General features: G+C 44.1%; 1 protein-coding gene and 1 non-coding gene across 3 annotated transcripts in view; one reads left to right on the forward strand and one right to left on the reverse strand.

Moving 5' to 3' along the window:
• The window catches only part of PSTPIP2 (proline-serine-threonine phosphatase interacting protein 2), a 67,116-nt gene extending 39,795 nt beyond the window's left edge, over positions 1–27,321 (reverse strand). For both annotated transcript variants that reach the window (XM_070421089.1, XM_070421088.1), the window contains exon 1: positions 27,228–27,321. In XM_070421089.1, coding sequence (XP_070277190.1) covers positions 27,228–27,260 — 33 coding nt within the window. In that variant the 5' untranslated portion in view covers positions 27,261–27,321. The remainder of the gene's footprint in view (positions 1–27,227) is intronic.
• On the forward strand, positions 16,959–17,092 carry LOC139014781 (U11 spliceosomal RNA). The gene has a single exon (XR_011472331.1). It is a non-coding gene; the product is annotated as a U11 spliceosomal RNA (small nuclear RNA).
• Positions 27,322–27,560: the final 239 nt, after the last annotated feature.

The following is a 27,560-nucleotide window of genomic DNA, read 5'->3' on the forward strand; positions in this document are numbered from 1 at the left end:
TTGAAGTAAAAAAACAAAACGGGAACAAATACAATATTTGTATTTGCATGTGGCCCGCAGGCCATAGTTTGAGGACCCCTGGCATAGGGGAAGGATGCACCAACATGAAGCACAAGTATGTTCAGTGCTTTAATTACTGGTTTGCCGAGAAGTTCCTCAAGGGGGACAGCTCCGGAGACCTGTGCACCGACCTCTTCAAGTGCTATCAGCAGAGTGTTCAGAAAGCAATAAAGGAGAAAGAGACTCCCATTGAAGGACTGGAGTTCATGGGCCATGGCAGAGATAAGCCTGAAAGCTCTTTTAACCTTGAAAAAAATAGACTCCTCCAATCAGGAAATGTGAGCCCTCTGGATTTTGTCAATTAAGGCTGTGAAGATAGCCATCAATTTTTTTTTTAATATATTTTATTGATTTTTTCACAGAGAGGAAGGGAGAGAGATAGAGAGTTAGAAACATCGATGAGAGAGAAACACCGACCAGCTGCCTCCTGCACATCTCCTACTGGGGATGTGCCCGCAACCCAGGTACATGCCCTTGACCGGAATCGAACCTGGGACCTTTCAGTCCGCAGGCCGACGCTCTATCCACTGAGCCAAACCAGTTTCGGCGATAGCCATCAATTTAATGAGGACTGATTTTCCTCCTAGATGTTTTCCTCTCACTTACAAAAGATCATCACTTTTTACTTTGGGATGATTTCCTCACTTGCTCTAACATCTTGCAGGAACTCGCTGTGCTAAAACTGGATGATTTCTTGGGATTATAGTTGCAATACTTCATCTAGGATCAGCTTTAAATATATCTTGTATCTAAAGACTGATAAACTTGTCAGGATAATCATGGTTGTCTGACCTCTTGAGTTATGCCTCAAAGAACATTAGATATACTATACTGGAGTCATTGTTCATGGAAGCAACTAGTTAGGACCTCTCTTCTCTCAGGGAGCTAATGCTCTGAAAAGGGATCTCAGCACGGCTGTTTCAATCAATGCTTGGGAGCAGTTTTATTTTTTTATAGTAACTTAACTGTTAAGATGCTAAATGGTGGACTGGGTTAGCCAACAGGAAGCTTTTAATAGTCCCCAGCCTTAACAAGAGGTGTCAGATCTCAGATTAAGATGTGAAAGCCTCAAGAATGTTAGAGCGAACACCATTTCAGAGTTCATAGTTAACTCAGTCATTATGATCCTTGGAGTATGCTATGGAGGAAGATCTAAATTGCAAAGATTTGCTGCTGTGGCCAGCTTTCAACCTAAGTCAATGAATTAAGTCAACCTGTATATCATGAAAATGCTAAAACACTGTATCTGGTTAGGGGAGAAAGGAATTTGCTTTATTTGTGTTGTTTGCCCACCCTGCCCTATAATATCTGTAATCACGAAGATGGAATAAATTATAACATTCAGTTTCAATTTTTAAAAAATCTTCTAGAAACCTCCAAGGGTTTGTGAGACTTTCAAGGACTTTAGTAGTGAGAATGCCAAACACATGGAAAAGGACCAGTCAGAAATTAAGCATACACTGAGTGAAATAAAGAATAATATACACGGATTCAACAGTAGAGTTGAGGATTCTGAGAATCAAATCAACAATTTGAAATATGAGGAAGCAAAAAATACCCAACCAGAAGAGCAAAAAGAAAAAAGAATGCACATTCCCATTATGGGGGTGCCAGAAGAAGAGAGAGAGCAAGATATTGAAAACCTATTTGGAGATCAACCAAAGGACTTGCATGCATGCATATAAGGACACAGACACCAGGGGAGTGAGGGCATGAGTGTGTGTGTGTGTGGGGGGGGGGGGGGGGGGGGGGATAAGGACACATATGTAATACCTTAATCAATAAAGAAAGAAAAAAAAGATTTTAAATGCTGGGGGGGAAAATGTGGAACATACTGAGCAGCAGCTAGATGCAGAAATGCACTTCTCCCAGTAGCGCTGCATTTCAACAATAAGTTTGTTTTGTCCTTCGCTGGAAAAAAAGCAATTGACAACATTTGTTGTTTTGGAGATTTTTGTTTAAAAATAAACAAATTGGAGTGTCCCCCCCCCACACACACACCCAAAAAAAAGAAAACCTATTTCCTACCTGGTGAAAGAAATAGACTTGCAAGTCCAGGAAGCACAGAGAGTCCCAAACAAGAGGAACCCAAAGAGGACCACACCAGGACACATCATAATTAAAATGCCAAGGGCTAAAGACAAAGAAAGAATCTTAAAAGCAGCAAGAGAAAAGCAGTTAGTTACCTACAAGGGAATGCCCATATGACTGTCAGCTGATTTCTCAACAGAAACTATGCAGGCCAGAAGGGAGTGGCAAGAAATATTCAAAGTGATGAATAGCAAGGACCTACAACCATCCAGCAAAGCTATCATTTAGAATTGAAGGTCATATAAAGAGCTTCACAGACAAGAAAAAGCTAAAGGAGTTCATCACTACCAAACCAGTATTACATGAAATGGTGAAGGGTAATTTTTAAGAAAAGGAAGAAGAAAAAGAAAAAGATCAAAAATATGAACAACAAAATGGCAACAAAGACATACCCATCAACAATTGAATCTAAAAATCAAAATAAATGAATAAGAAATCTAATGAACAGAATAAACTAGTGAATAAAATAGAACCAGAGGCATGGAAATGGAACAGACTGATGATTCTCAGAAAGAAGGGGGTAAGGGGGAAAGAGATTAAAGAAAGGTCTTATATGCATATATGTATTACCTATGGACACAGACAATAGGGAGGTGAAGGCCTGGGGCAGGGGGGAACCGGGTGGAGGGAGGCAATGGGGGGAAAAAGAGGGACATCTGTAATAATCTCAATAAAGATTTTAAAAACAAAATAAAAATCTCTCTCTCTCCCAATTTTTTTGGGGGGAGGCAACCAAAATTTTTGGTGGCCTTAAAAAAACAAAAGAATTAGAAAACTGTGGTACATCTACACGATGGAATACTATGCTGCTGTAAAAAAGAAGGAACTCTTACCATTTGCAACGGCATGGATGGAACTGGAGAGCATTACGCTAAGTGAAATAAGCCAGTCAATGGAGGAAAAATACCACATGATCTCACTCATTCGTGGATAATAAAGACGATTATAAACTTATGAACAATAATAGATACAGAGGCAGAGCTGCCTCAAACTGATTGTCAAACTGCAGCGGGAAGGCCAGGGAGGGTTGGGGGGCAGGTGGGAGGGGGGTAAGATATCAACCGAAGGACTTGTATGCATGCACATAAGCATAACCAATGGACATAAGACACTGGGGGGTAGGGGAGGCCAGGGGATTGTCAAGGGCGGGGGGTGGGGGGGAAGGACACATATGTAATACCCTTTGTAATACTTTAAGCAATAAAGCAATTAAAAAACAAAAAAAAACAAACAAACAAAAAAAATAACACCTGTACCCCAGGTACATGCCCTTGACCAGGAATCAAACTCTTGATCCTTTGGTGCACTGGCCAATGCTCTAACCACTGAGCAACTGACCAGGGCCCCTGTTTAATTCTTATAACAATCCTATTGAAATAAGCATCATTATTACCTTTATTTTATAGGGCAGGAAACTGGGGATCAAAATCCGTATTCTGAGACAGACTAAAATCTGTATTCTTAAATCATTCAATTGTGCAGCTTCTCTTATTGCAGGACAAGGACCACATCTAACTTTTTGTCAGTCCATTTTCCTGCAATTCAAGAAGGCTTTCACCCCAGACTTGGGTTTGAGTCTCAATTCTGCCATGCCCAAGCTACATGACTTTGAGCTATTAGCTCAATCTCTCTTAGTGTTAATTTACTAGACTGTAAAATAGGGATCACTGGGAAGATCAAATGAGATCATGTGCTTTGAGATGGTCAAATGCTTCACAAACTAAAGGAATTAAAGAAGACACAATAGAATTTTTCAAGGCCAGGCCACATAAGCAAAACAAACAAACAAACAAAAAATCCCTATGTGTTGCCCTAACCGTTTGGCTCAGTGGATAGAGCATCAGCCTGTGGACTCAAGGGTCCCAGGTTCGATTCTGGTCAAGGGCATGTACCTTGGTTGCGGGCACATCCCCAGTAGGGAGTGTGCAGGAGGCAGCTGATCGATGTTTCTCTCTCATCGATGTTTCTAACTCTCTATCCCTCTCCCTTCCTCTCTGTAAAAAATCAATAAAATATATTTAAAAAATAATAAAAATAAATTTAAGAGAAAATGTAGCAATTAGAGAAAAGGATTTTAAAAAATAAAACCTATGTGTTTAGACCATGTAAATTTCTTCACTGGAGGCAGTGAAATAAATGGAGCCTGTTAGCTATTCAAAAATAAGCATGTTGTCATCTGAGGAAGCAGCTGGAAATGTATCAGAGGTACCTCAGGAAGGGATATGGAAACTGCCAGCAGTGCTTTCAGCCATGTTTACCTAAACCTAAAGTCAAACTCACTGCAGTGGTTGTGGATTGGGAAGGCAAGAATGAAACCCCACCCTAGGTCCAGTCTTGTTCTACAAGCCCACAGGTGCCTCCTCACTTCCTACAGCCCTCACTCGGACACCCCAGCTCTGTCTAACCAGGATCCAACCTTGACATGTTCAAATGTCCCTCCTATCATCATCAGTTTGATCCCTGGTCAGGGCACATGCCGGGATTGCGGGCTCGATCCCCAGTGTGGGGTGTGCAGGAGGCAGTTAATCAATGATTCTCTCTCATCACTGATGTTTCTATCTCTCTTCCTCTCCCCTCCTCTCAGCAATCAATAAAAATATATTTAAAAAATAAAAGTAAAAATAAATGTCCCTCCTGTCAAGCCATCAAGTCAATTAAAGAGGCATCACAACTCAACTGAAAATATGTTAAATGAGAGTGATACTGAGAAAGTAACTGTGCAATGCAAAAACTCCGACGGGAAAACCAATGACTCGATGGATGTGCATCAAAATGTTGGAAACGATTCTCTTCTTAGCAAATTTCTGTTTTCTAAATATTCTATAATATGTATTTTTATAATCTGAAGTCTTTCTCCCTACCTCCATCTCTTAATGATGGCAAACTAAAGTCTCTCCTTTCTCCCTCATCCGTCCCTAGGTCCCACTAAAGTAACAAACAATCCATAGCAGCAACAGAAAATAGGGAAGTGCCCAATTAGGAAGCTAGAGATGTGTAGAAATTTCTGTGATAGAAAAAGTAGATGGGGCTAGCTGCTAGACAAAAGTCGGAAGCCACACAAAACAGAGAAGAAATTGCACAAACTTTCCAAACAGAGCCCTAGAAATCCCAAGCTCAAACCAGCAGGGATTGAAACTGAAGCAGTCGTGCCGAGATCAGGAGGGTGTCCGTAGGACACCGGGAACCCAGCCAGCGCCCTACCCGGCTCCGAGTGGGAACAGAGCAGCTGATTCTGACTTTGTGCCAAAGCTGCAGTTGGTAAGGATTCCACCCTCAGCAGGCTCCCAGCAAGGACATGAAAACCAGAACCCAAGGCACCACCAGAGCTTCCACAGCAAAGCCCTGGAAACGCCCTGCACTTCCAGGGTAACACCTTTCCCACTGAGTCACTCCAAACAGGCAAAAATATCAGGAATCGTCATTATTTCTAGATGATATAAACATCTACTTAGGAAGCCAGGGATATCAAGTGAAAATCTAGGAACTAAATTAAATATTTTTAAAAAGCAATAGCTTTCTTCTATGTCAACAATAACCACTTAAACCTGGAGGAGGGTAAAGGGGGAGGGGGGGAGGTGAATGGAGATAGCTGTAAAACTATCACAATAAATATATATATTTAAAAAACAAAACACAAACAAGGGTTGTTGTTTTTACCTAAGTTCATTTTACAGCCCACCTAAAAAAGTAGATAAATGAAAATAGCCCATAAAATGTTAAAAGATAAATAATGAGTGAGGACTTACCCTACCATATAAAAACATATAAAGTAACCAAAAATTTTTAAAGTATATTACTGACATTGATGATAATCGAGTAAATAAGATACAAACAACATTCCAGAAATGGCCTTACGTACATATGGACATTTAATACATAATAAAGGGAACAAAGGGAATAAAGAAATAAAAGGATGGCTTATTCAATAAATTTTATTATGACAATCACTCCAGTTTGCCAAAAGCTAAATGTCAAGCCCTTTCTAACATCATACTCTAAAATATCTCTGAGGAATTAAGTGTCTAAACATGGAATTCACAAACATGTAAGAAGAGATATAGAATGTATATATAAATATATATTTTTTTTAATTGAGTTAAGAGATTTTTCTAAGTATGACTTCAAACTTAGAAGATATAAAAGAAAGCCCAGCCAGCTTGGCACAGTGGTTGAGCATCAACCTATGAACTAGGAGGTCACAGCTCAATTCCCAGTCAGGGCACATGCCTAGATTGTGGGCTCGATCCACAGTGTGGAGCATGCAGGAGTCAGCCGATCAATGTTTCTCTCTCTCCTTTCCTCTCTGAAATAAATAAAAAAATATACATTTTAAAAAAGATTAAAAATGATGGTAACATATTATAATCCATTAAATAAAATATGAATCCGTCCTGGCTGGTTTGGCTCAGTGGATAGAGCGTTGGCCTGCGGACTGAAGGGTCCCAGGTTCCATTCCGGTCAAGGGCATGTACCTTGGTTGCGGGCACATCCCCAGTAGGAAGTGTGCAGGAGGCAGCTGATTGATGTTTCTCTCTCATCGATGTTTCTAACTCTCTATCCCTCTCCCTTCCTCTCTGTAAAAAATCAATAAAATATATATTTTTTTAAAAATACGAATCCTACTAAGCATGGGGGAGGAGCTCTTTCTTAAGTAGAATGCCAACTTATGTAGACAGAATTAGAAAGTCACTATACAAAGACTTGTACACGAATGTTCATAGTACCTTTATTTGCAATAGCTAAAAAATGTCCATTAACAGGTCAATGGATGAACTATATGTCCATAAAGTGGAATATTATTCGGTAATTAAAAAGCTATTAATACTCACAAGATGGATAAATCTCACAATAATTAGGATAAATGAAAGAAGCCAGGCCAAAAAAAAAGTAAGTACTTCCTGTGCTTCAATTATATAAATTCTAGAAAATGCAGCTAATCTATAGTGACAGAAAGCACATCACTGGTTGCGTAGGGAGAGAGGCTAATGAGGTAAGAGGGATTTCCAAGGGGCAAGGAGAAACTTTTGGGGTGATGGATATGTTCGCTACCTTAATTGTGATGGTATCCACATGTCAAAACCTATTAAACAGTATACTTTAAATATGGGCAGTTTATTATATGTCAGTTATTCTTCAAGAAAGTTGTTAAAAACTTTTAATCACCATATAGCAACCATCCTAGTAATAACTGATTCAGGCAAGAATCATCAATAGATGTTAAAATTAATAGATGAAGGTTTGAGGAAAGTGGTATGTTTACCTACTTTCAAAGTATCTTCCAGTAAACTACTTATTCATTACAACCAGGAAAGCACTAATTTTACAGTGAAAACACCTATAAATGTCACTGAAAGCGCTAAGTGTTTTCTAACACCTAACACTGTGGTCTAAAGTGAAAAATGGCCCCTGAACATGCCCTCAACCTATTTCTCAGAACCTGTGAATTTGTTTACCTGCTTGACAAAAACAATTTCACAGATGGGCTTAAACTAGAGATCGTGAGATGGGGAGATTATCTGGGTTTATCCAGGTAAAACCAGTGTGATCACAGGGTTCCTTATAAGAAAGAGACGGCCCTAGCTGGTTTGGCTCAGTGGATAGAGCATCACCTGCAGACTGAAGGGCACATGCCCGGGTTGCAGGCTTGATTCCCCAGTAGGGAATGTGCAGGAGGCAGCCGATCAATGATTCTTTCTCATCATTGATGTTTCCTTCTCTCCCTCTCTGAAATCAATAATAAAAATATTTTTTTTAAAAAAAAAAGGAGACAGGAGAATAAGAGTAGGAAATGTGATGGATAGGTGCAGAGGTGAGAGAGAGAGACACACACACACTAAGACTTGAAGATGTTATGTTGCTGGCTTGAAAATGGAGGGAGGAGCCGAACTGGTTTGGCTCAGTGGATAGAGCGTCAGCCTGCGGACTCAAGGGTCCCAGGTTCAATTCCGGTCAAGGGCATGTACTGGGTTGCGGGCACATCCCTACTGGGGGCTGTGCAGGAGGCAGCTGATCAATCTCTCTCATCGATGTTTCTAACTCTCTATCCCTCTCCCTTCTTCTCTGTAAAAATTCAATAAAATATATTATAAAAAAAAAAAAGAAAAGAAAACGGAGGGAGGGTCCAGAAGCCAATGAATGGCAGCAGCCTCTGGGAAAGATAAGAAAAAAGATTTTCTTCTAGAACCTCTAGAAGGAACCAAACTTGCTAACACCTTGAGTTTAGCCAAGTGAGACTTCTGACCTCCAGAACGGTAAGATAATAAATTTGTGTTGTTTAAAGCCATTAAACTTGTGGTCATTGGACACAGCAGCAACAGGAAAAGAACACAACCACCTTAACCAAAGGACCAAAGTAACCAACAGGAATAGGACAAATAAACACCGTGTTGGCCCCTGATATTGAGAAAAACACAGCATCACTTCTGTGAAATTCCTGTTCGAAATGCATAGCCCGAATCTAATCATTAGGGAAACAGGCAAGCTCAAAGGAAGGGACTTCTACAAAATAACTGTCCTGTGTTCTTCAAAAACGTCAGAGTCATAAATACAGTGAAAGACTGAGGAACTCCTTCAGATTAAAGGAAACTGAAGCGACCTGACAGCTAGAGGTAACCCAGAATCATGGATCACAGATGTTTTCTTCTCTTGCTATAAAGGACACTATTGAAGAGATTGAAATCGAATCTACACACTAGCTAATAGTTTTGTAGTACGTGATTATGTAAGAAAATATCCTTATATTTAGGAAATGTACAATGAAGTATTCGTAAAGGGAAATCATGCCTGCAACTTTACCTTTAAGTGGTTCAATAAATTAAATGTATATGTAATATTTATATGGGGTGGGGCAAAAGTAGACAGAGAGAGAACATTAACATCTGAGGAATCTAAGTGAAGAGTATATAGGAATTCTTTGCACTATTTTGAAACTTTTCTGTTAATATAAAATTATTTTTTAAGTTAAAAAGATTAAAATTCATCATAACAAAAGATGTTCCAAACAAAGGAAAAAGACACATGACAAATTGAGAAGACAGAGCTATAATATTTCATCAAGGATTAATGTGCATAATGAACACCTAAAATCAATCATGTAAAGGTGAACAAGCAAATTTTTTCAAATAGGTCAGAGATATGAACAGGTAGTAATTTTAAAAAGAAAAATAAATGTTCAATAAGCACTTTTAAAAAGAGAATCAATATTATTAATATTAATATTATCAAAGAAATGCAATTATCTTAATTCCAAAACCAGATAAAGACACTACAAAGAAAAAAATTATAGGCCAATATCCCTGATGAACATAAATACTAAAATCCTCAATAAAATATGAGCAAACTGGATCCAATAATACATTAAAAATATGATACACCATGATCAAGTGAAATTTATTTCTGGGATGCAAAGTTGGTACAGTATCTGCAAATCAATAAATGTGATACACTACGTAACCAAATTAATGATAAAATTACATGATCATATCAACAGATGTAGAAAAAGTGTTTGATAAAATCCAGCACCCATTTATGATAAAAACTCTCAGCAAAGTGGGAATAGAAGAAACATACCTCAACATCATAAAGGCCATATATGACAAACTACAGCTAAATCATACTCAATGGGCAAAAATGACAAGCGTTTCCCTTAAGAAAAGAAATAAGACAGGGATGTCTGCTTTCACCACTCTTATTCAACACTAGAGGCCTGGTCCAAGGATTCCTGCACATTGAAAGGAAATTAATTAGAAGGTGGCCGGCGGGGTGGGACTGGACGAGACAGGCCAACATGCCCTTGAGCCAACCTCCCACAGTCCCTCCCCAGTGGCTGCACCTAGAATGGCACTGGGGCTCAAAGGGCATCTGCAGAGTGAACAGGGTCCCTCTGGCAGGTGGAGTCCCTCAGCCTGGCCTGCGGGGATCAGGCTGAAGCCGGCAGCCTGACATCCCCCGAGGGGTCCGGGAGTGCGAGAGGGCACTCTGCAAAGTTGCTGTCACTCAGCAGCTCCTGCATTGAGCATCTTCCCCCTGGTGGTCAGTGTGCATCATAGGTACTGGTTGGATCATCTGCCCCCTGGTGGTCAGTGTGCATCATAGCTACTGGTCAGACAGTCGAATGGTTGGATGGTCACTTAGGCTTTTATATATATAGATAGTACTGAAAGTCCTATTCACAGCAATCAGAAAGAAGAAATAAAAAGCATCCAAATTGGAAAGGAAGAAGTAAAACTGTTATTATGTGCAAATGACATAATACTATAAAAATCCTAGAAAAACACATAGGCGGTTAAATCTCAGACATTTCTCATAGCAATATTTTTTCTGATATAGCTCCTTGGGCAAAAGAAATAAAAGAAAAATTAAATAGGATTACATCAAACTAAAAAGTTTTTGCACAGCAAAGGAAACCATCAACAAAATGAAAAGACAACCCACTGAATGGGAGAACATATTAGCCAACAATACATCTGATAAGGGGTTAATATCCAAATTTATAAATAATTCATACAACTCAACACCAACAAAACAAACAACCTAATTTAAAAAATGGGCAAAGGACCTGAATAGAAACTTCTACAAAGAGGACATACAGATGGCCAATAGACATATAAAAAGATGCTCAATGTCACTAATCATCAGAGACATGCAAATTAAAACCACAATGAAGTATCACCTCATACCTGTCAGAATGGCTATCATCAATAATCAATAAACAAGTGTTGGCGAGGATGTGGAGAAAAAGGAACTCTTGTGCACTGTTGGTGGGAATGCAGATTAGTGCAGCAGCTGCTGTGAATGCAGTATAGAGTTACCTCAAAAAATTAAAAATAGCATGAGTGTGCGGGGGAGGGGGGTTGGGGGTTAATGGGGGGATGAGGATACATTTGTAATACCTTAACTAATAAAAAATAAATAAACTGCCAAAAAAAATTTAAAAATGGCCCTGGCTGGTTTTGCTCAATGGATAGAGCATCTGCATGCGACCAAAGGGTTCCAGGTTCAATTCCGGTCAAGGGCATGTACCTTGGTTGCAGGCTCCTCCCCAGCCTGGGCCCTGGTCAGGGCTGTGCAACCAATCTATGTGTTTCTCTCACATCGATGTTTCTCTTTGTCTTTCCTTCTCTCTTCCACTCTCCCTAAAAATCAATGAAAAAATATCCTCAGGTGAGGATTAAAAAAACAATTAAAAATGGAACTGCTTTATGACCCAGTGATTCCACTTTCGGGAATATATCCAAAGAAACACAAAACACAAATTCAAAAGAATATATGCACCCCTATGTTCATTGCAGCTTTATTTACAATAGCCAAGATTTGGGAAGCGGCCCAAGTGCCCATCAGCAGATAAGTGGATAAAAAAAGCTGTGGTATATTTACACAATGGAATACTACAACGACAATTTTAAAAAAAAGGGGGAACTCTTACCATTTGCAGCAGCATGGAGGGACCTGGAGAGTATTATGTTAAGTGAAAGAAGCCAGTCAGAGAAAGACAAATACCATATGATGTCACTTACAAGTGGAATCTACTGAACAAAATGAACTAACAAACAAAAAAGAAAGTTGCATAGAAACTTGTTAAGAAAAATGTATACCTACATTGTATATAACTTCAAAGTCAGAAGTCTGGAAAGAAGCACATTGAACATTTGCTAGTGCAAACCTCTATTTCTGTACTGTTTGGATTCCTATAATACAACTGGGCATAAAACTATAAACTACTTCACATTTTACTAAATAGAAATTAAATTATATTATGTATGGTGAGATCATGGCTTTGTGAAAGATGATACTCCCTGTGCATAATATTTAGATGTCAATGTTCTGAAAGTTGGCTAATGTTCAACCTTACCCATCTAACATTCAACAGATCCAAATCTCTCTCTCTTTCTCTCTCTCTCTCTCTCTCTCTCTCTCTCTTTCTCTCTCTATTTCAGCTGAGCTAGATCAATAAATATCATTCCTTGAAATTAAATCTCAACTAAATGGAGTTGAAAACTTATGTCCATACAAACCTGCACGATTGTTTATAGCAGTTTTAGTCATAATTGCTCAAAATTGAAAGCAACCAAGATGTCCTTCAATAGGTGAATAAACAAACTGTGGTACATCCACACTATGAAATACTATCAGCGATAAGAAGAAATGAGCTATTCCAGCCCTGAAGACATGAGAGAATCTTAAATACATATTGCTAAATGAAAGGAGTCAGTCTATAAAGGCTACATACTTTATACTAATTCCAACTACATGATATTCTAGAAAAAGCAAAACTATAGAAACAATAACAAGGTCAGTGGTTGCTGAGGGGCTCAAGGGGAGGGAAGGAAGAACGAATAAGGGATTTTTCGGGTCAGTGAAACTATTCTGTATGAAACTGTAATGGTGGATGCATGACATTAGGCCTTGATCAAAACCTGCAGAAAGCATAGCATGAATCTTAATGTAAAGTGTGAGCTTTAGCTAATAATAATGTATACATATTGGTGCAGCAACCGTAACAAAAGTACCACACTAATTGAGGATATTAATAATGGTGAGGTGCTTAAAACTTTTTTGTAATTTACAGATTATCTGATTCTTCTATGATGAATGTTTCGCAAAAAGGAACATTGAAATCATCCATAACCTAGAAAAACAGAGAGAACTGCCATTTATGTGCTTTAAAAAAAAATACAAAAGTGTTTATTTGCAGGGAGGGAGGGCTTTCTACCCTGCTGCTCCTTCCCAGGATCATAAAATGCTTCTTCCACGGCTTATATAGACAAGCTATACAAGTATGTGTGCATAGAATCAGGTACGCCTGGAAACTCCTCCCGAAGGTGACTCTATAATTTACCCGGGGGGTTGGGATTGAGGTGCTGAGGGGGGGCCTTTTATGCTATACTCTCTCAGATTCTATATATGCATCTGAATCATGTTGCTGTTGTACAATGAGCATGTGTTACATTCCTGCTTTTTAAAAGTACCAATAAAATTTTTAAACAAGTGACCCATTGTATCCACAGGTGGTTCTCTCTGCTTACAGGCCAGGCGGTAAGGACAGGTCACTATGAGCGGGTTGGCCTTGTCCCCAGCATGTGTGGGAGCTGGAGGGGTGGGGTAGGGAGTCTTTTCTGGACTTGAATCCCCATCCCCTAGCCCAGTGATGGCGAACCTTTTGAGCTCGGCGTGTCAGCATTTTGAAGAACCCTAACTTAACTCTGGTGCCGTGTCACATATAGAAATTTTTTGATATTTGCAACCATAGTAAAACAAAGACTTATATTTTTGATATTTATTTTATATATTTAAATGCCATTTAACAAAGAAAAATCAACCAAAAAAATGAGTTCACGTGTCACCCCTGACACGCGTGTCATAGGTTCGCCATCACTGCCCTAGCCAGGTGCAGCTCCCTAAAGGAAAATGTTGGCCCTGACACAGGCAGGTGGCCAGGCCCCTTCCCTGCAGGTTGGTCCACGTCCCTCTGGGATTGTTACGTTCATTCTACTGTCTGAATATGTGTACTAGTTATTCTTTGAATAATTAATTTTTGAAAATCTTTTAATTCTTTATTTTAAGTTATACATATTTCACTTCTCTTGTCCGAAAAATTCCTTAACATTTTGAAAGTGGTTTCCTCTCATCATTTTCACTCATTATCACCATTTCTAAAATTAGTTTAACTGCAATAAAACCTACAATTTTGACATTCTAATGTATGCCAATTCCAGCTCCTTAATACCACTGTAACCAATTTTATCATCTGGGACACAGGCTAGGATTGGGCCGTCCAGATATCGTTATCCTCCCTGCACAGCAGGAAGCTCAAGCCCAGAGTGGTTGGCTGTGTGGCTGTGGGCAAGTCACTCACATAGTCTGAGGTGGAGCGGAGACTCCAAGTGACAGGAGCCAGCGCCAGGAGGGTTGCGACTGCCCTTGGCTGGTGACCTCTCCCCCCCTCATCCAGTTCTCTCCTGGCCAATCACAATTCAGTCTGAATAGCTTCGATCTTACACCAGGCTTCCAGCTCCCCATCTGAAACCCTCCCCACAGGACTTTGGCCCTGGGCTGGCAGCTGGCCCGCCCTTTGGCCCTGGCGCCTTTCAGTTTGGTTTCTGCAGAAGAGACCACGTGACTCACAGGCAGGTGCCCAAACCTGCAGCACATCAGTCAGATCTGAGGACACCTGAGAGGGCACAGGGTCCTTCATAGGCAGACCCCCAACCACGCTGCCCAGGAAGGCACAGTGCCAGCTTCGGTCAGCCAGGGAGAGGCCTGCTGGCAAGACAGGGACCCTGGGCCATGGCTAGTCAGAACCAAGGCCAACCACTCTCAAGAGCAAGAATTATGTGGGAAACTTGATTAAACAGGTAGGTGCTAACACAGGAGAGGGAATTTGGGAGCCTGAGCTGGGGACAGACAGCCCACGGGACCAGTCAGCTGTCCGATCTGGCCATCCACACAAGCACTGACCAAGCCTGAAGTAAATACTTTTCATTCTGGAGAGCTCAGGTCTTCTTTGGCCCCTAGTTCAGAACCTGGATCTCTGGGGATGAAGGAAGCTGTATCTGCGTTTGATAACAAGGGATATATCCCCAGAGCAGATTCCAAGGGGCTGGGCGACCTCAGCCTGGAGCAGTGAAGGAACTTAGACGTTGGTAGTTTTAGGGTTTTCAGACATTTGTGGCCACTTGTGAACATGTCACTTCAAGCAGCTATTATTTATTTATGGATTTATTTATATATTTTTATTGATTTCAGAGAGGAAGGGAGAGGGAGAGAGAGAAATATCATACATATGATATTTCATATGATGAGAAAGAATCATTGATTGGCTGCCTCCTGCATGCCCCCTACTGGGGATCAAGCCCACAACCCAGGCATGTGCCCTTGACCTGAATCGAACTTGGGACCCTTCAATCCACAGGCCGACACTCTATCCACTGAGCCAAACTGGTGCAGTGGTTGGCAAACTGCGGCTCGGCAAACCTCGGCTCAAGAGCCACATGCGGCTCTTTGGCCCCTTGAGTGTGGCTCTTCCACAAAACACCAGCTCTTCCACAAAATACTGACTTCTGTGCATGGGCCACGAAGTTTCAATCGCACTGTACGTGTGCGCCCGCATGTGGTATTTTGTGGAAGAGCCACACTCAAGGGGCCAAAGAGCCGCATGTGGCTCGCGAGCCACAGTTTGCTGACCACGGGCTAGGGCAGGGGTGGGCAAACTTTTTGACTCGAGGGCCACAATGGGTTCTTAAACTGGACCGGAGGGCCGGAACAAAAGCATGGATGGAGTGTTTGTGTGAACTAATATAAATTCAAAGTAAACATCATTACATAAAAGGGTACGGTCTTTTTTTTTTTTTTTTTAGTTTTATTCATTTCAAACGGGCCGGATCCGGCCCGCGGGCTGTAGTTTGCCCACGGCTGGGCTAGGGCAAGCAGCTATTCTTTAAACAGAAAATGTGGTCTTACAATAGGAGTAGGGACTCGGCACTCGGGGGGAAGAGTGGAAAGACCATGGTGACCGTCTTCTTGGCATGTCACCTTGCATCCAACACTCAGCAAAACTGAGACCAAGAATTAACCAGAAAGCAGCCAAACTATCCACCATTTCCACTCAAGCAAGACCTCCAGGTAGGGGTGGGGTCTCGGTTACCGTACCCTACGCAGTTTATTCAGGTAATTCATTCCAGCCCCATGCCATGCCATACCCTCCCTTGAGGTGTTCTAGAAACAGGTTTCCCATCTGAGCGTATGCCCAGTGCTATCTTAGCACTTTTTATGGGCTGGTCCCCCTTAGCACCCTCCCAGCTGGGCCTGCCCCAGAATCAGCCCTGCTAATCCACTCCTTTTAGTGTGAGGAGAGTAGGTCGGCCTATTCCCAATTACTGTCACATGTGTGTTTGCCCCTTAATAAGAATGTGGGCCCCCTGGGGGCAGGGCTCAGGCTTCTCCTGACTAAAGGTCTACACCAGTGATGGCGAACCTATGAACTCATTTTTTTGGTTGATTTTTCTTTGTTAAATGGCATTTAAATATATAAAATAAATATCAAAAATATAAATCTTTGTTTTACTATCGTTGCAAATATAAAAAAATTTCTGTATGTGACATGGCACCAGAGTTAAGTTAGGGTTTTTCAAAACGGTGACACGCCGAGCTCAAAAGGTTCGCCATCGCTGGTCTACACAGATCTCTGTTCCACAAATGTCAGAACACCTAAAGGCTCAGATGCAAAGACAATTAAATATTGAGTAATATTTGAACCAAAAAAAAAGTGTAAAGCACAAAAAAAAATAATAATTTGGTGTTTATCAAGCTTTTGGCATAGGGAAGAGTTTTGAACTTTGCTGTGTAATAGATGACATCACAAAAGATGAGCCCAACAAATAAAGTGTTTTCAAAGTAAATATACCTGTTTAAGTATAATTAGCATTTTACAGATGAGGGTACTAAGTGCAGGAAGGTTGAGTGATTTGAAAAGGGCACATCCCTCAGCTTGAAAGAGCAGAGCCAGCATTTCAGCCCAGGTGTGTCCAACAGAAAAGATTGTGTGCCTAAGGACCAACCTTCAGTACTCACTGTACCTACTGGATGCTAGGATCTGTGAATTACACATAAACCTTATACACATGTATATACAAGAATAGATATTCAAATACTGGGTAGTCCATGACAAAGAATATCTTTATCATTTTTAAAAGTTTAGGTAGATATATAAGTAAAGCAAGAGAAAGGAAACAAAACCATTTGTAAAAGAGGAAATACAACAAGAAAATAAAAACATGTTCACTCTCTCTGGTGATTAAAAACACACAGGAAAAAAGGGGGGCTTCTGTCATGAGTGGCACATGTAGGGCAGTTTGATTGCTCTACGTGCGGAATTGACATTAAGAGATTTGGGAAGCATGATTTTTTGCTATCTGGGCAGCTGATCGTTGGTCCTGGCGCCGATGGTGGGGAGAGAGGGGACACAAAAGAAAGTTGAATGAGGCACCCACTGCTGCTGATTTCGTGAGAAGGGAGAAAACCACAATGGCCATGACTGATGTTGTGGAACTGGTATCTTCAGACATGATTAGGGACACTGAGAATACACCTCCTCCTTAGGAAACCAGTCTGGTTCTATATATCCAACATTTTATAATGTTCTACTGTTAGTGACCGCTATTTTCAGTCATTCAACTGAAATTACCATGAATCTATTATGTGCCACGCATTGAACCAGGTACTATTGGAGTAAACAGCCAGCAGTGTGGGTCTTGACACCAAGGATGGCCATGGCAGGCCTAGAATGATCTGTTGGGGACTTTGTGTACATGAGAGAGAAATAAACTTTGTCCTCGGCTAGCCCACTGTTGTTTTGGGGTTTTCTGTTACTCGTGGCCCGAACCTAGCCCTATTTATATAGAATGTAAATGAACTTTCTCCAGCTGGTGACTGGTTTCTTAACAGAGCAGGAGGCAAGATCATCAAAACAGAATGAGAATGTGGGAGGGAAGTGGAGGGCTGAGCAGAGTGGAAAAGGTATGAAATTATCATTTGGGAACAGAGTGTGATCTTATTACAGAAACATCAGAAAATGGCTGGACAAGTTCTTTCACAAGTTTCCAGAAATAGATACTTAAAGAATCCAATTTTTAAATGCCCTGAATGAATGAAGATGTGCATCACAACACTATTTATTGTAAAAAAAAAAAAAAAAAAAAAAATTCGGAAATTACATAAATGCCAAACAGCAAGAGAATAGTTACATCACATCAGCTTTTTAAAATAATTGTTAGGAAAAGTAAATAGCAACAGATAAAATAAACTTCAGGATAATTTATTATCATCCTTACATTTATTCTATTGAAACAGTGGAATATAAAATAAAACATATACTATGATTATAACTGCGCGTGGAGGAAAAAATGGGGGGAAGTACCAAATTACTAATAATAGATTTTAAATTTCCTCAATTTTGTTGTCTTAATACTAAAAACGATTCTTTTTAACACAGCATGTGTGATCCTCTCCCTGAGCAGGTAATAAGCTCTAAAAGGTGAGATGTGTGTGCCTCTCCGTGACCCGTGGCAGCTCCCACAGGGCTGGTACGCACCTCACAGACCGCGGAGTTGAATGCCTGAGGTTCCACCATGACTGGGGAAGAGCATCCTCTCTTTAACCAGCTGTGGTGTTCCCTCTGTTGGTCACAGGTCTCTCACCAGATGGTGAGCACAAAGTGTGGGGCTTTCGCTCTTTCCATGGGTGCTGTGCCCCTCCTGCCTCTTCCCTGGGTCTGGGGCTTCTTCTGGTGGATCTAGAGCCCAACCCTGATGATATTTCCCCACATGCACGACGACCAGCCATGATGTCATAGGGGGAGCAGGTTCTTTAAAAGCGTGGAATGACACTTCAGACTAAAGGGAGAGCAAGGGCAGAGTGCCGACTTGACTGAGTAACCTCCATTCACTGCCACATGTGGGTCTCACTGTTCCCTCATTTGTTCATTTTGATATTTGCTGAGTGTCTACTACAATGGCAGGCACCGTGCTAGGTGGGAGAGATACACACCTCAGGCATACCTCATGCCTAACAGTCTGATGGGAGAAAGGTAAAGAGGTAATTACCAAACCGTGGATTGGCTTCTGCGCACAGGATGCCAGGAGAACAGGCAGCAGGCGCACACTAATTGGTTAGCTGGAAACAATCATTCATTATTTGGTAATTGAGTTAGGAGTGCTGCAGGATAGTAAGGGAGCAGGAGATGGTGACGGTAAGTGCAGGGAGGCTGGCTAGACGGGTCAGGCAGAGCCTGGTCAGACTTTCAGACTCCAAGGGAGGCCCCTGGAGGAATGTGAGCAGGGGAATGATCATCTTATCATAGGATCCAGAAAAGTGGCTCCAACTCAAGACAGCACTCAAGGGAAGCTCAACGTGACGGCCATGCAGCAGGCCTGGAAAATACCCAGCGAAGACTGGGATGGGGCAGAGGGTCCAAGAAGGGTGTGCAGGGAGGACAGCGTGGAGAGGAGTCTAAAAAATACCTGGCATGCTGGAGCATTAAAAAAAAGTGTCTCTGATAAAAGTGGATAATTTACAGAACTAGAAAGACCTATCTGAAAATTCATATGGAATCTCAAGGGACCCCGAAGAGCCCAATAATCTTGAAAAAGAACAAAACTGGGGGACGCACGTTATCTGACTTCAAAACTTGCAAAGCTACAGCCATCAAAACAGTGTGGTGCTGGCATAAAGACAAACAGTCCAGACCAATGGAAATGAATAGAGAGCCCAGAAATAAATCCTCACGTGATTTTTTTTTTTTTAATCCTCACCTGAGGATATTTTCTCCATTGATTTTCAGACAGAGTGGAAGGGAGGGAAGTTGGGGGCGGGGGGGAGAAAAAAAAAAACAACGGACATGAGAGAGGCACGTCAATTGGTTGCTTCCTGCATGTGTCCGGACTAGGCCGGGGATGGAACCTGCAACTGAGGTATGTGCCCATGACCGGGAATTGAACCCATAACCCTTCAGCCAACGGTCTAATCACTGAATCAAACCGGCCAGGGCCTCACATGATTTTTGACAAGGGTGCTGTGGAGGAGAGACTATTCCATGACGTGGCCACTGTCTGTCCCACAGCTGAACTCAGGCCAGAAAGGAGGTTGCTTTCGGCAAACGTGTGAGACCATCTGATGGCAATCAATGTTCATTCTGACATAAATCAGCACTTTTCCCTTGCCGCCTGCTACGTGCTGATTCCTGGAACAGGCTGTTGTCCTGACCTGGTCAACCGTGTACCGGTAAAGTGTTTCCCCATACTGATAGCTTTCACCTACTGGTATATCTGCCCCCCCCCCCACTTCATCCTATATAATTCCTTGGCACCTGCTAAGCACCCAGAGAAATATCCACTTCATCTTGCAGCCACGAAAAATACACCTCGTATATAAATTTCCCTTAATAAACTCTATTAGCTGCCGGATTGGAGTGGCCTGCTTCTTTCTTCCGTCTCATTCTGCCCTCCACTTACGAAGGGAGATTTTGAGTCTTGGGGCTTTTCCCTGAGTGTCTGTATAAAAACAGTGCCAAGATCATTCAATGGGGAAAGAACAGTCTTTTCAACAAATGATGCTGGGAAAATTGGGTATGTACATGCAAAGGAGTGAGGTTTGACCCTTATCTAATATCATATACTAAACTAACTCAAAATGGATCAAGGATCTAAATGTAAGTCCTAAAACAATAAAACTTTAGGGAAAAAAAAAGGGCAAAAACTTCACAACATTGTATTTGGCAATAATTTCTTGATATAACACCAAAGGCACAGGTAACAAAAGTAAAATATAGTTGTAAAAACAGTGACGTTGGCCAAAACCGGTTTGGCTCAGTGGATAGAGCGTCGGCCTGTGGACTGAGGGGTCCCGGGTTCGATTCCGGTCAAGGGCATGTACCTGGGTTGTGGGCACATCCCCCGTAGGAGATGTGCGGGAGGCAGCTGATCGATGTTTCTCTCTCATCGATATTTCTAACTCTCTATCTCTCTCCCTTCCTCTCTGTAAAGAATCAATAAAATATTTTTTAAAAAAAACAGTGACGTTGTCTGGCCAGCATGGCTCAGTGGTTGAGTGTTGACCTATGAACCAGAAGGTCCCAGTTCAATTCCCGGTCAGGGCACATGCCCAGGTTGTGGGCTCCATCCCTGGGGGGTGAAGGAGGCAGCAGATCAATGATTCTTTCTCATCATTGATGTTTCTATCTTTCTCTCCCTCTCCCTTCCTCTCTGAAATAAATAAACATACATTAGCCGAAACCGGTTTGGCTCAGTGGATAGAGCGTCGGCCTGCGGACTGAAAGGTCCCAGGTTCGATTCCGGTCAAGGGCATGTACCTGGGTTGCGGGCATATCCCCAGTGGGAGATGTGCAGGAGGCAGCTGATCGATGTTTCTCTCCCATCAATGTTTCTAACTATCTATCTCTCTCCCTTCCTCTCTGTAAAAAATCAATAAAATATATTTTTTAAAAAAATAAAAAAATAAAAAAATTAAAAAAAAATAAACATACATTAAAAAAACAGTGATGTCATTGAGAATGGTGGAACTTTTAGTACCATTCTTGGAGACATAAAAGCACTTGAAACTGGAATCTACCCACATAAACAAACAGTAATAGGTTTAAAAAATGAAAGTTCTCTGTGAAAAAAAAAAATTAAGATCATTACCGCTTAAAAAAAAGAGTAGTGAATAAATATAGCATTTAAATATCTAATACTCTCTTTTTACTTTCACAAATATTTAGCTATGATAATTTCTGTTAAAAACAAAAATTTATAGGAAAAACAAGAATGAGGATCTAATCATAATACAGGGTATTATGTAAAAGTTGTTTTACAGTTGTTTGTATGAAAAAATAATACAATATATATAATAAAAGCCTAAGCGACCATTATGACGGAACGACCAGAACGACAGGTGGCTATGGCGCACACTGACCACCAGGGGGCAGACGCTCAATGCAGGAGCTGCCCCCTGGGGGTCAGTGTGTTCCCACGGGGGGAGCGCCACTCAGCCAGAAGCTAGCTGGGCTCACAGCTGGCTGGCGAGCGCAATGGCGATGGCAGGAGCCTCTCCCACCTCTGCATCGGCGCTAAGGAGCAGCAAGCAGGCGGGCGGTAAGGAGCGAGGGGTCCCAGACTTCGAGAGGGATCCCGGACTGTGAGAGGGTGCACGCCAGGCTGAGGGACCACCCTCCCGCCCAGTGCAAGAATTTTGTGCACCAGGCCTCTAGTAATTAATATAATAATACAAGAATCAACTCTGTGTTTTGAGTACTCACAATTGTAAATCTACTTTTGCCCCACCCTGTATTATATATATTATTTGTCTCAATAAGAATTTTTATTTTCCTTAAAAGCTAGGTCCTATGTCTCTCATTAAATTTTAAGAAGAAAAAACAAGAAAAGGGGATTTTGATAATTACTTTAAAGATACAGCCCACTGGCTGCTCTAGGAAAGGTAAACTGGAGAAGGGCAATCGTCAATGACTTTACCTTTCACTTTGCCACTAGGCCAGACAATACAAAATAGCCCTCATGGTGTGTTTCTAAGAAACCAGTTTCCAAGAAAGAGTATTTTTAAAAAGTAAAGTGCCCTAGCTGGTTTGGCTCAGTGGGTAGAGAGTCAGCCTGCAGACTGAAGGGTCTCCGGTTTGATTCCCATCAAGGGGCACATGCCCAGGTTGGGGGCTTAATCCCCATTGGGGGACGTGCAGGAGGCAGCCGATCGATGATTCTCTCTCATCATTGATGTTTCTCTCTCTCTCTCCCCTTTCCGTTCCTCTCTGAAATCAATAATATATATGTATAAATATATATGGGGTCAGCATGAGGGTCTATGTGATAACCTGTTTTCTTCTTTGTTTATGAAAAAAAAAAAAAAACCTGGAGCCTCCCACACTGTATAGAGAAGAGTCACAGAGCAAAGCCAGATGCAGAGCCAGCTTAAGCTGTGGTGAGGCCCTAGAATGACGGGATTCCAAACTGGTCAAAGGTGTGGAGCAGAGGGACAGCCCCGAGCACCCAGCAAGTTCAGACAGCACCAAGACTTCCCTAAGCTCTGTGCAGCTGCAGGGGGAGGGGGAAGTGCTGACACAGGGACTAGGAAGCTGGTCTGAGCCAAGCACCTTGAGCCTCAGGAAGGCTGGGTCAAAATAGGACCTAGAGGACAGACAGGGACAGGTTGGGCCTCAAACCCACATACGGAGCGTGGAACTCTCCTGGGGTGGGAGGACTTCTACCTCCTCAGGGGCAGGCTCTCATGTCACCCGGGCATGTCTGCATCTGAAAGACACTTGTGTCCGATCATGCCAAAGACGGTGATTTTTCCTCTCCTCTGGCCCAGCCACTTCCCCGGAGCTCTGGAAAGCACAGCCATGGTCCCTGCCTGTCTTATTCTGAGGGGGTAACTTCAACATCAACCAAGACAAGTTACCCAGCACCGCTTAACCACACTGCCACAAAGAAGGCATACTAGGGAAGGACTGGGGAGAAACGACATACAGGCGGGCTTCCTGTTAGGCAACCTCAGTTTTAAAAAACACAGAGTATTTCCCTTCTCAAACAGATCCACGAAAGGGTTCCTTTAAATAAGCGTTTCCATGGAGCATCTGAATAAGATTGTTTAGGAAGTATGTGCTGACTCATACCTTTTCAGGAACATCTCCCTAATTTGACACTGGCCTCTCAATTCCCATAGAATGTTCTTCTCTTGGGCCTTCGATGGCTCTTTCCTGGTTGTAGCTCTGTGTCTCTGCCTCTCTTTCTTTGCCCTCTCTCCTCCTGCTTCTTTGGGGACTTCATTCTTTCTCCTCATTTGACTGACTGTCACCCACTTCCTTTAAATGTCACCTCGATGCTGATAACAGCTGATAAACACAAGTGCTCATTATGTGACAGGCACTGCACTACTAATCTCTGATTTCATCCTCAAAACAGTCCTATGGAGTAGACACTGCTATTATCCCCATTTTTTTTTTTTCATCTTCACCCAAGGATATTTTTCCACTGAGTTTCAGAAAGAGTGGATGAGAGAGGGAAAGACAGAGAGAAACATCGATGTGAGAGAAACACATCAATTGGTTGCCTCCTGCATGATCCCAACCAGGGCAGGACCAGGGAGGAGCCTGCAACCGAGGTACGTGCCCTTGACTGGAATCGAACCCAGTACCCTTCGGTCGGCAGGCCATCGCTCTAACCACTGAGCAAAACCGGCTAGGGCTATCCCCATTTTTATATACAGGAAAACTGAGGCTTGGTGGGGTGGGGTGGGGTTGAAGGAACTGCCTGAGGTGCCCAGGTAGTAAAGGGCAGACCTGGGATTCGAACCCGGCCAGTCCACCTCGGAGATTCTGCTGGCAACTGATGACACTTCTGTACTTCACGCAATTCCATGCACTCTCTCACCTGGACACCCTTTCCAAGGGGCTAGGGCTATCCATCTCTACCAACCCCTCAAACCCAGAATGCTGACCATCCTGATTGTTTAAACACTGAAATACTTCCAAACCCTGCCACCTGGCAACCTGTCCCCTTCCTAGATCTCTCCTCCAAGACCTCCCCACATCCTGGCTCAGTGCTGGGGGCTGAGGGCTGGGGCGTGCGGGCTTCAGGATGCTGCCGGCCTGCGTCCTCACCAGTACTACTCCTGTGGTCAGATATTGCTAGTATCACTTCTGCCGCCTCCTCCTCCTCTCTCCACAAACCAGTTCCTCCTTCTAACTTCCTTATTTCTGGGGTCCGCACCTCATTCTCCAGTTCACCATACACGAGTTTTTGCCAGCCACTCAGTTCTCTCAACCGCCTTCCCCCCCTACCTCCCAGGAGTGTGAAAGCCTCCTAGGCAGCCCCTGAGGCCCCCAGTAGTTCTCCTTCTGCCCCTCTCTTCCCAAGTCCTGGCTGGCTGTCCCATCTGCCGGACTCCTTTCCTCCTCCCTACTGCTCACCTTCAACTGGTGGCCTCGTCCTGTGGCTCTGACCTCTTCTACCTGCTGCGACTCATCCCACCTGTCTCCTTCCTTACCCCTTACTATGGACTCCACCCTGGAACAGACCCCTTCTAGCCATGGCCCAGCTTCCGTGGCTCCTGCTGGACTCCCCCTACACCCTGCCCCTTGCTCCTCCACTCTTGAGGCCAGGCACTCAAGGACAAAACCTCGATTCCTCATGAGAAGTCTACCTTCTAACCAAGGTGTTGGTCTTACCCTGCCAATGCCTCCTCCATTAGACTCCCTTATACAGAGAACGCATTTCACGAATATGAAATAAATTCAGTCAGCTGATCCCCACTTACGTTTCCAAAGCTTCCTACCTTATCCAATCACAACCCTCTCGAGAAAGCTATTGCCAGCCACTCAGTTCTCTCAGCCTCCTTGCCTCCCTACCCGCCGCCTCCCAGAGTGTGAAAGCCTCCTAGGCAACCCCTGAGGTCCCCAGTAGTTTCCCTTCTGCCCCTCTCTTCCCAAGTCCTGGCTGACTGTCCCATCTGCCTGACTCCCGAGCATCCAATGCAAGGCACCACGGCAGGTGCTGGGGACCCAGCTGATGTGACACCCCCGGAGCTCAAGATTAGAGCTGGAGGAAAAAGATATATTCATATGAAGGTCCAATGGTAACCCACCAACTTCCTCTGGCACTGCCATGGAAGACAGACAAGCAGACAGCTATGCTGGGACAGACACGCGTGCTGAGCGCCATTGGTCCATGCAGTCCTGCTCCACTATTTAACAGGACCTTGAGAAGTTGGTTAATTTCTCTGCCACTCAGTTTGCTCATGTGTAAAACGGGATGGTAAGTAAGCTACCACCACAAGGTAGTTGTGAGGCTCAAATGAGTAGTGTGTATGAAGCATTTAGAACGGGCTTTCCACAGACTCTGTGCACAGTAATAATAGCTATTACTGTTTTTATCCTTTTATATAAAGTGTCATAGGAAATTAGAGAGGGAAGATAAACTTGGCAAACTATCTCTTAGGATCTCAGATACCTTCTGACAGGATAAGCCCAGAAATTTTTCTCCCCCGGACCATCACCTAACCTCTAAGTCCCAACCCAGACCTCATTTCTGTCCCCTTCCCTAACCACTCCTGCCAGTCTGCATCTGGACAGCTGGGCGGCTGCTTCACTGTGGCCTGGGAGGGCTCTGAGGACAGAGGCTGCAGCTCTCACCCCATCATGCCCTCTCGGCCTTACAGACCCACCTTACTCACTCAGCAACTATTTGGGGAGCACCCTTTGTAGGTCAGTCTGTGTAAGGGGCAGGGGCACTGAAAGCCAGCACAGCACCTATCCACAAGGTGTTCACGTGTTTGTAGGCCCCCAAATTCAAAACTATCAACTAACAAATGCCAAGAAAGACCAAAATGTGTGCCAGGGGAGCAGGTGACAGAGCTTATTGGGTGCAATCAAGAAAGGCTTCCCTGAAGAAGTGACATCTGGGTGAAGATCTGAAAAACTGGGTGAGAGAGAGAGGCAGGTCTCTCTGCCCTGCTTTTTTCCCACAACGCCTGTCATGGGACCCAAAAGTCCTATCTGTGTTCAACCTAAAAAATTCCCAGGACTCCTCCCAGCGCCTGCTGTGAGGTCATTCACCCTCCCTGTGAAGCTCACAGGTGGGCAGTATCCCAAGGGAACCTCAAACCCCCAGGAAAGGGGACTTCACAAGGCAGGGTATACTGTCCCTGAGGCCACAGAGCCAGGTTCCTCCACCCAGCAGCCCTCGATGGGGGACAGGGAGCTGTGAAGCTAAATGGAGGGCAAGCAGGGTCCCGAGTAAGGAGTTGGAGCAACTTGGCAGCTATAGGTCAACTTCGAGGTGTGCAGGCTTCCTGCTCCTGCCTTCACAGGATGAGGGCAGTTCCTCTCGGCGCAGGGATCACACCCTTAGGGGCCCCTGGGGAAGGAGAAGAGTGGACAGAGGGGGGCGGGGACAGGCAGACCTGTCGCCTCCTGCTTGAGCTGGTCCTACCGGGCAAGGATGCCCCCACCAGCTCGCAGGGTCTCACACGCCTCGGCCTCGCTCTGGGCTGGGGCCAAGGCCTGGGAGGGGGCTCAGGGAACGGGCTGCCTGAGGGCACAAAGCTTCTGCAAGAGAACCCTCTCGGGTCCGCAGGGGAATGGGAGCTAATGCGGCTCCTACAGGCTGTGTGTTTCCAAGGACCTGAAAAGACCACCCCGGGGGGTGCCGCTGCCAGCCGGCGAAGCTCACCCCAGCTCCCCGACCCCAGGTTCCCCCCAGTCCGCTCACGGCGCAGCCCCCGGCGCCATCGGTGTCTCTCCCCGACGAGTTGGGCCTCCCTTTGGGTCTCGGTTTCCTCATCTGCAAGATGAGGGGTGGGTGTCCCAACTCTACGGGGCTCGGGGTGCACCCGTCCGTGGGAGTACGCGCTGCTGGGGGCCCCGGGACCGGACTCCGGGACCGGCGTGCGCGCGGTGGGATGGGCGTCCGCTCGGGTTCTGCCTCTGAGCAGCAGACCGGCCCCTCGGCGCCCCCGGCGCGGCGCCGTGCAGGGTCGCGGGGTGGTGCGGGGCTGGGGCGCCCCCCGGGACTTACCCAGAAGTTCCCCTTGAACAGTGAGCCCGTCATGGCCGGCGCTGCGGCGGGTGCGGAGGGGAGCGGAGCGGAGCGGCGACGGCGCTCGGAGAGGCCTGACATTCGCGGCCGCGGTCCGCAGCCCAACTCTGGACACGCACCGCCGGCCTGAAGGCCCGCCCCCGTCTGACCACGCCCCGTACCGAGGCCCCGCCCCCCGCCACGCGGGACCCGAAGCCCGAACCCAGACGGACCCGGCGGCGTCAGGCCACAATCGGTGAGCGACACCTAACTGCCGCCTCCTCCAGGAAGCCTCGGGCGATTGGAAGGAACTGGTCCGGTGGCCTGCCCGCC

This window comes from Myotis yumanensis, unplaced genomic scaffold, assembly GCF_028538775.1.
Source record: "Myotis yumanensis isolate MYYU_CA2020_CCGP unplaced genomic scaffold, mMyoYum1.0.hap1 SCAF_7, whole genome shotgun sequence".
Classification (NCBI taxonomy): domain Eukaryota; kingdom Metazoa; phylum Chordata; class Mammalia; order Chiroptera; family Vespertilionidae; genus Myotis; species Myotis yumanensis.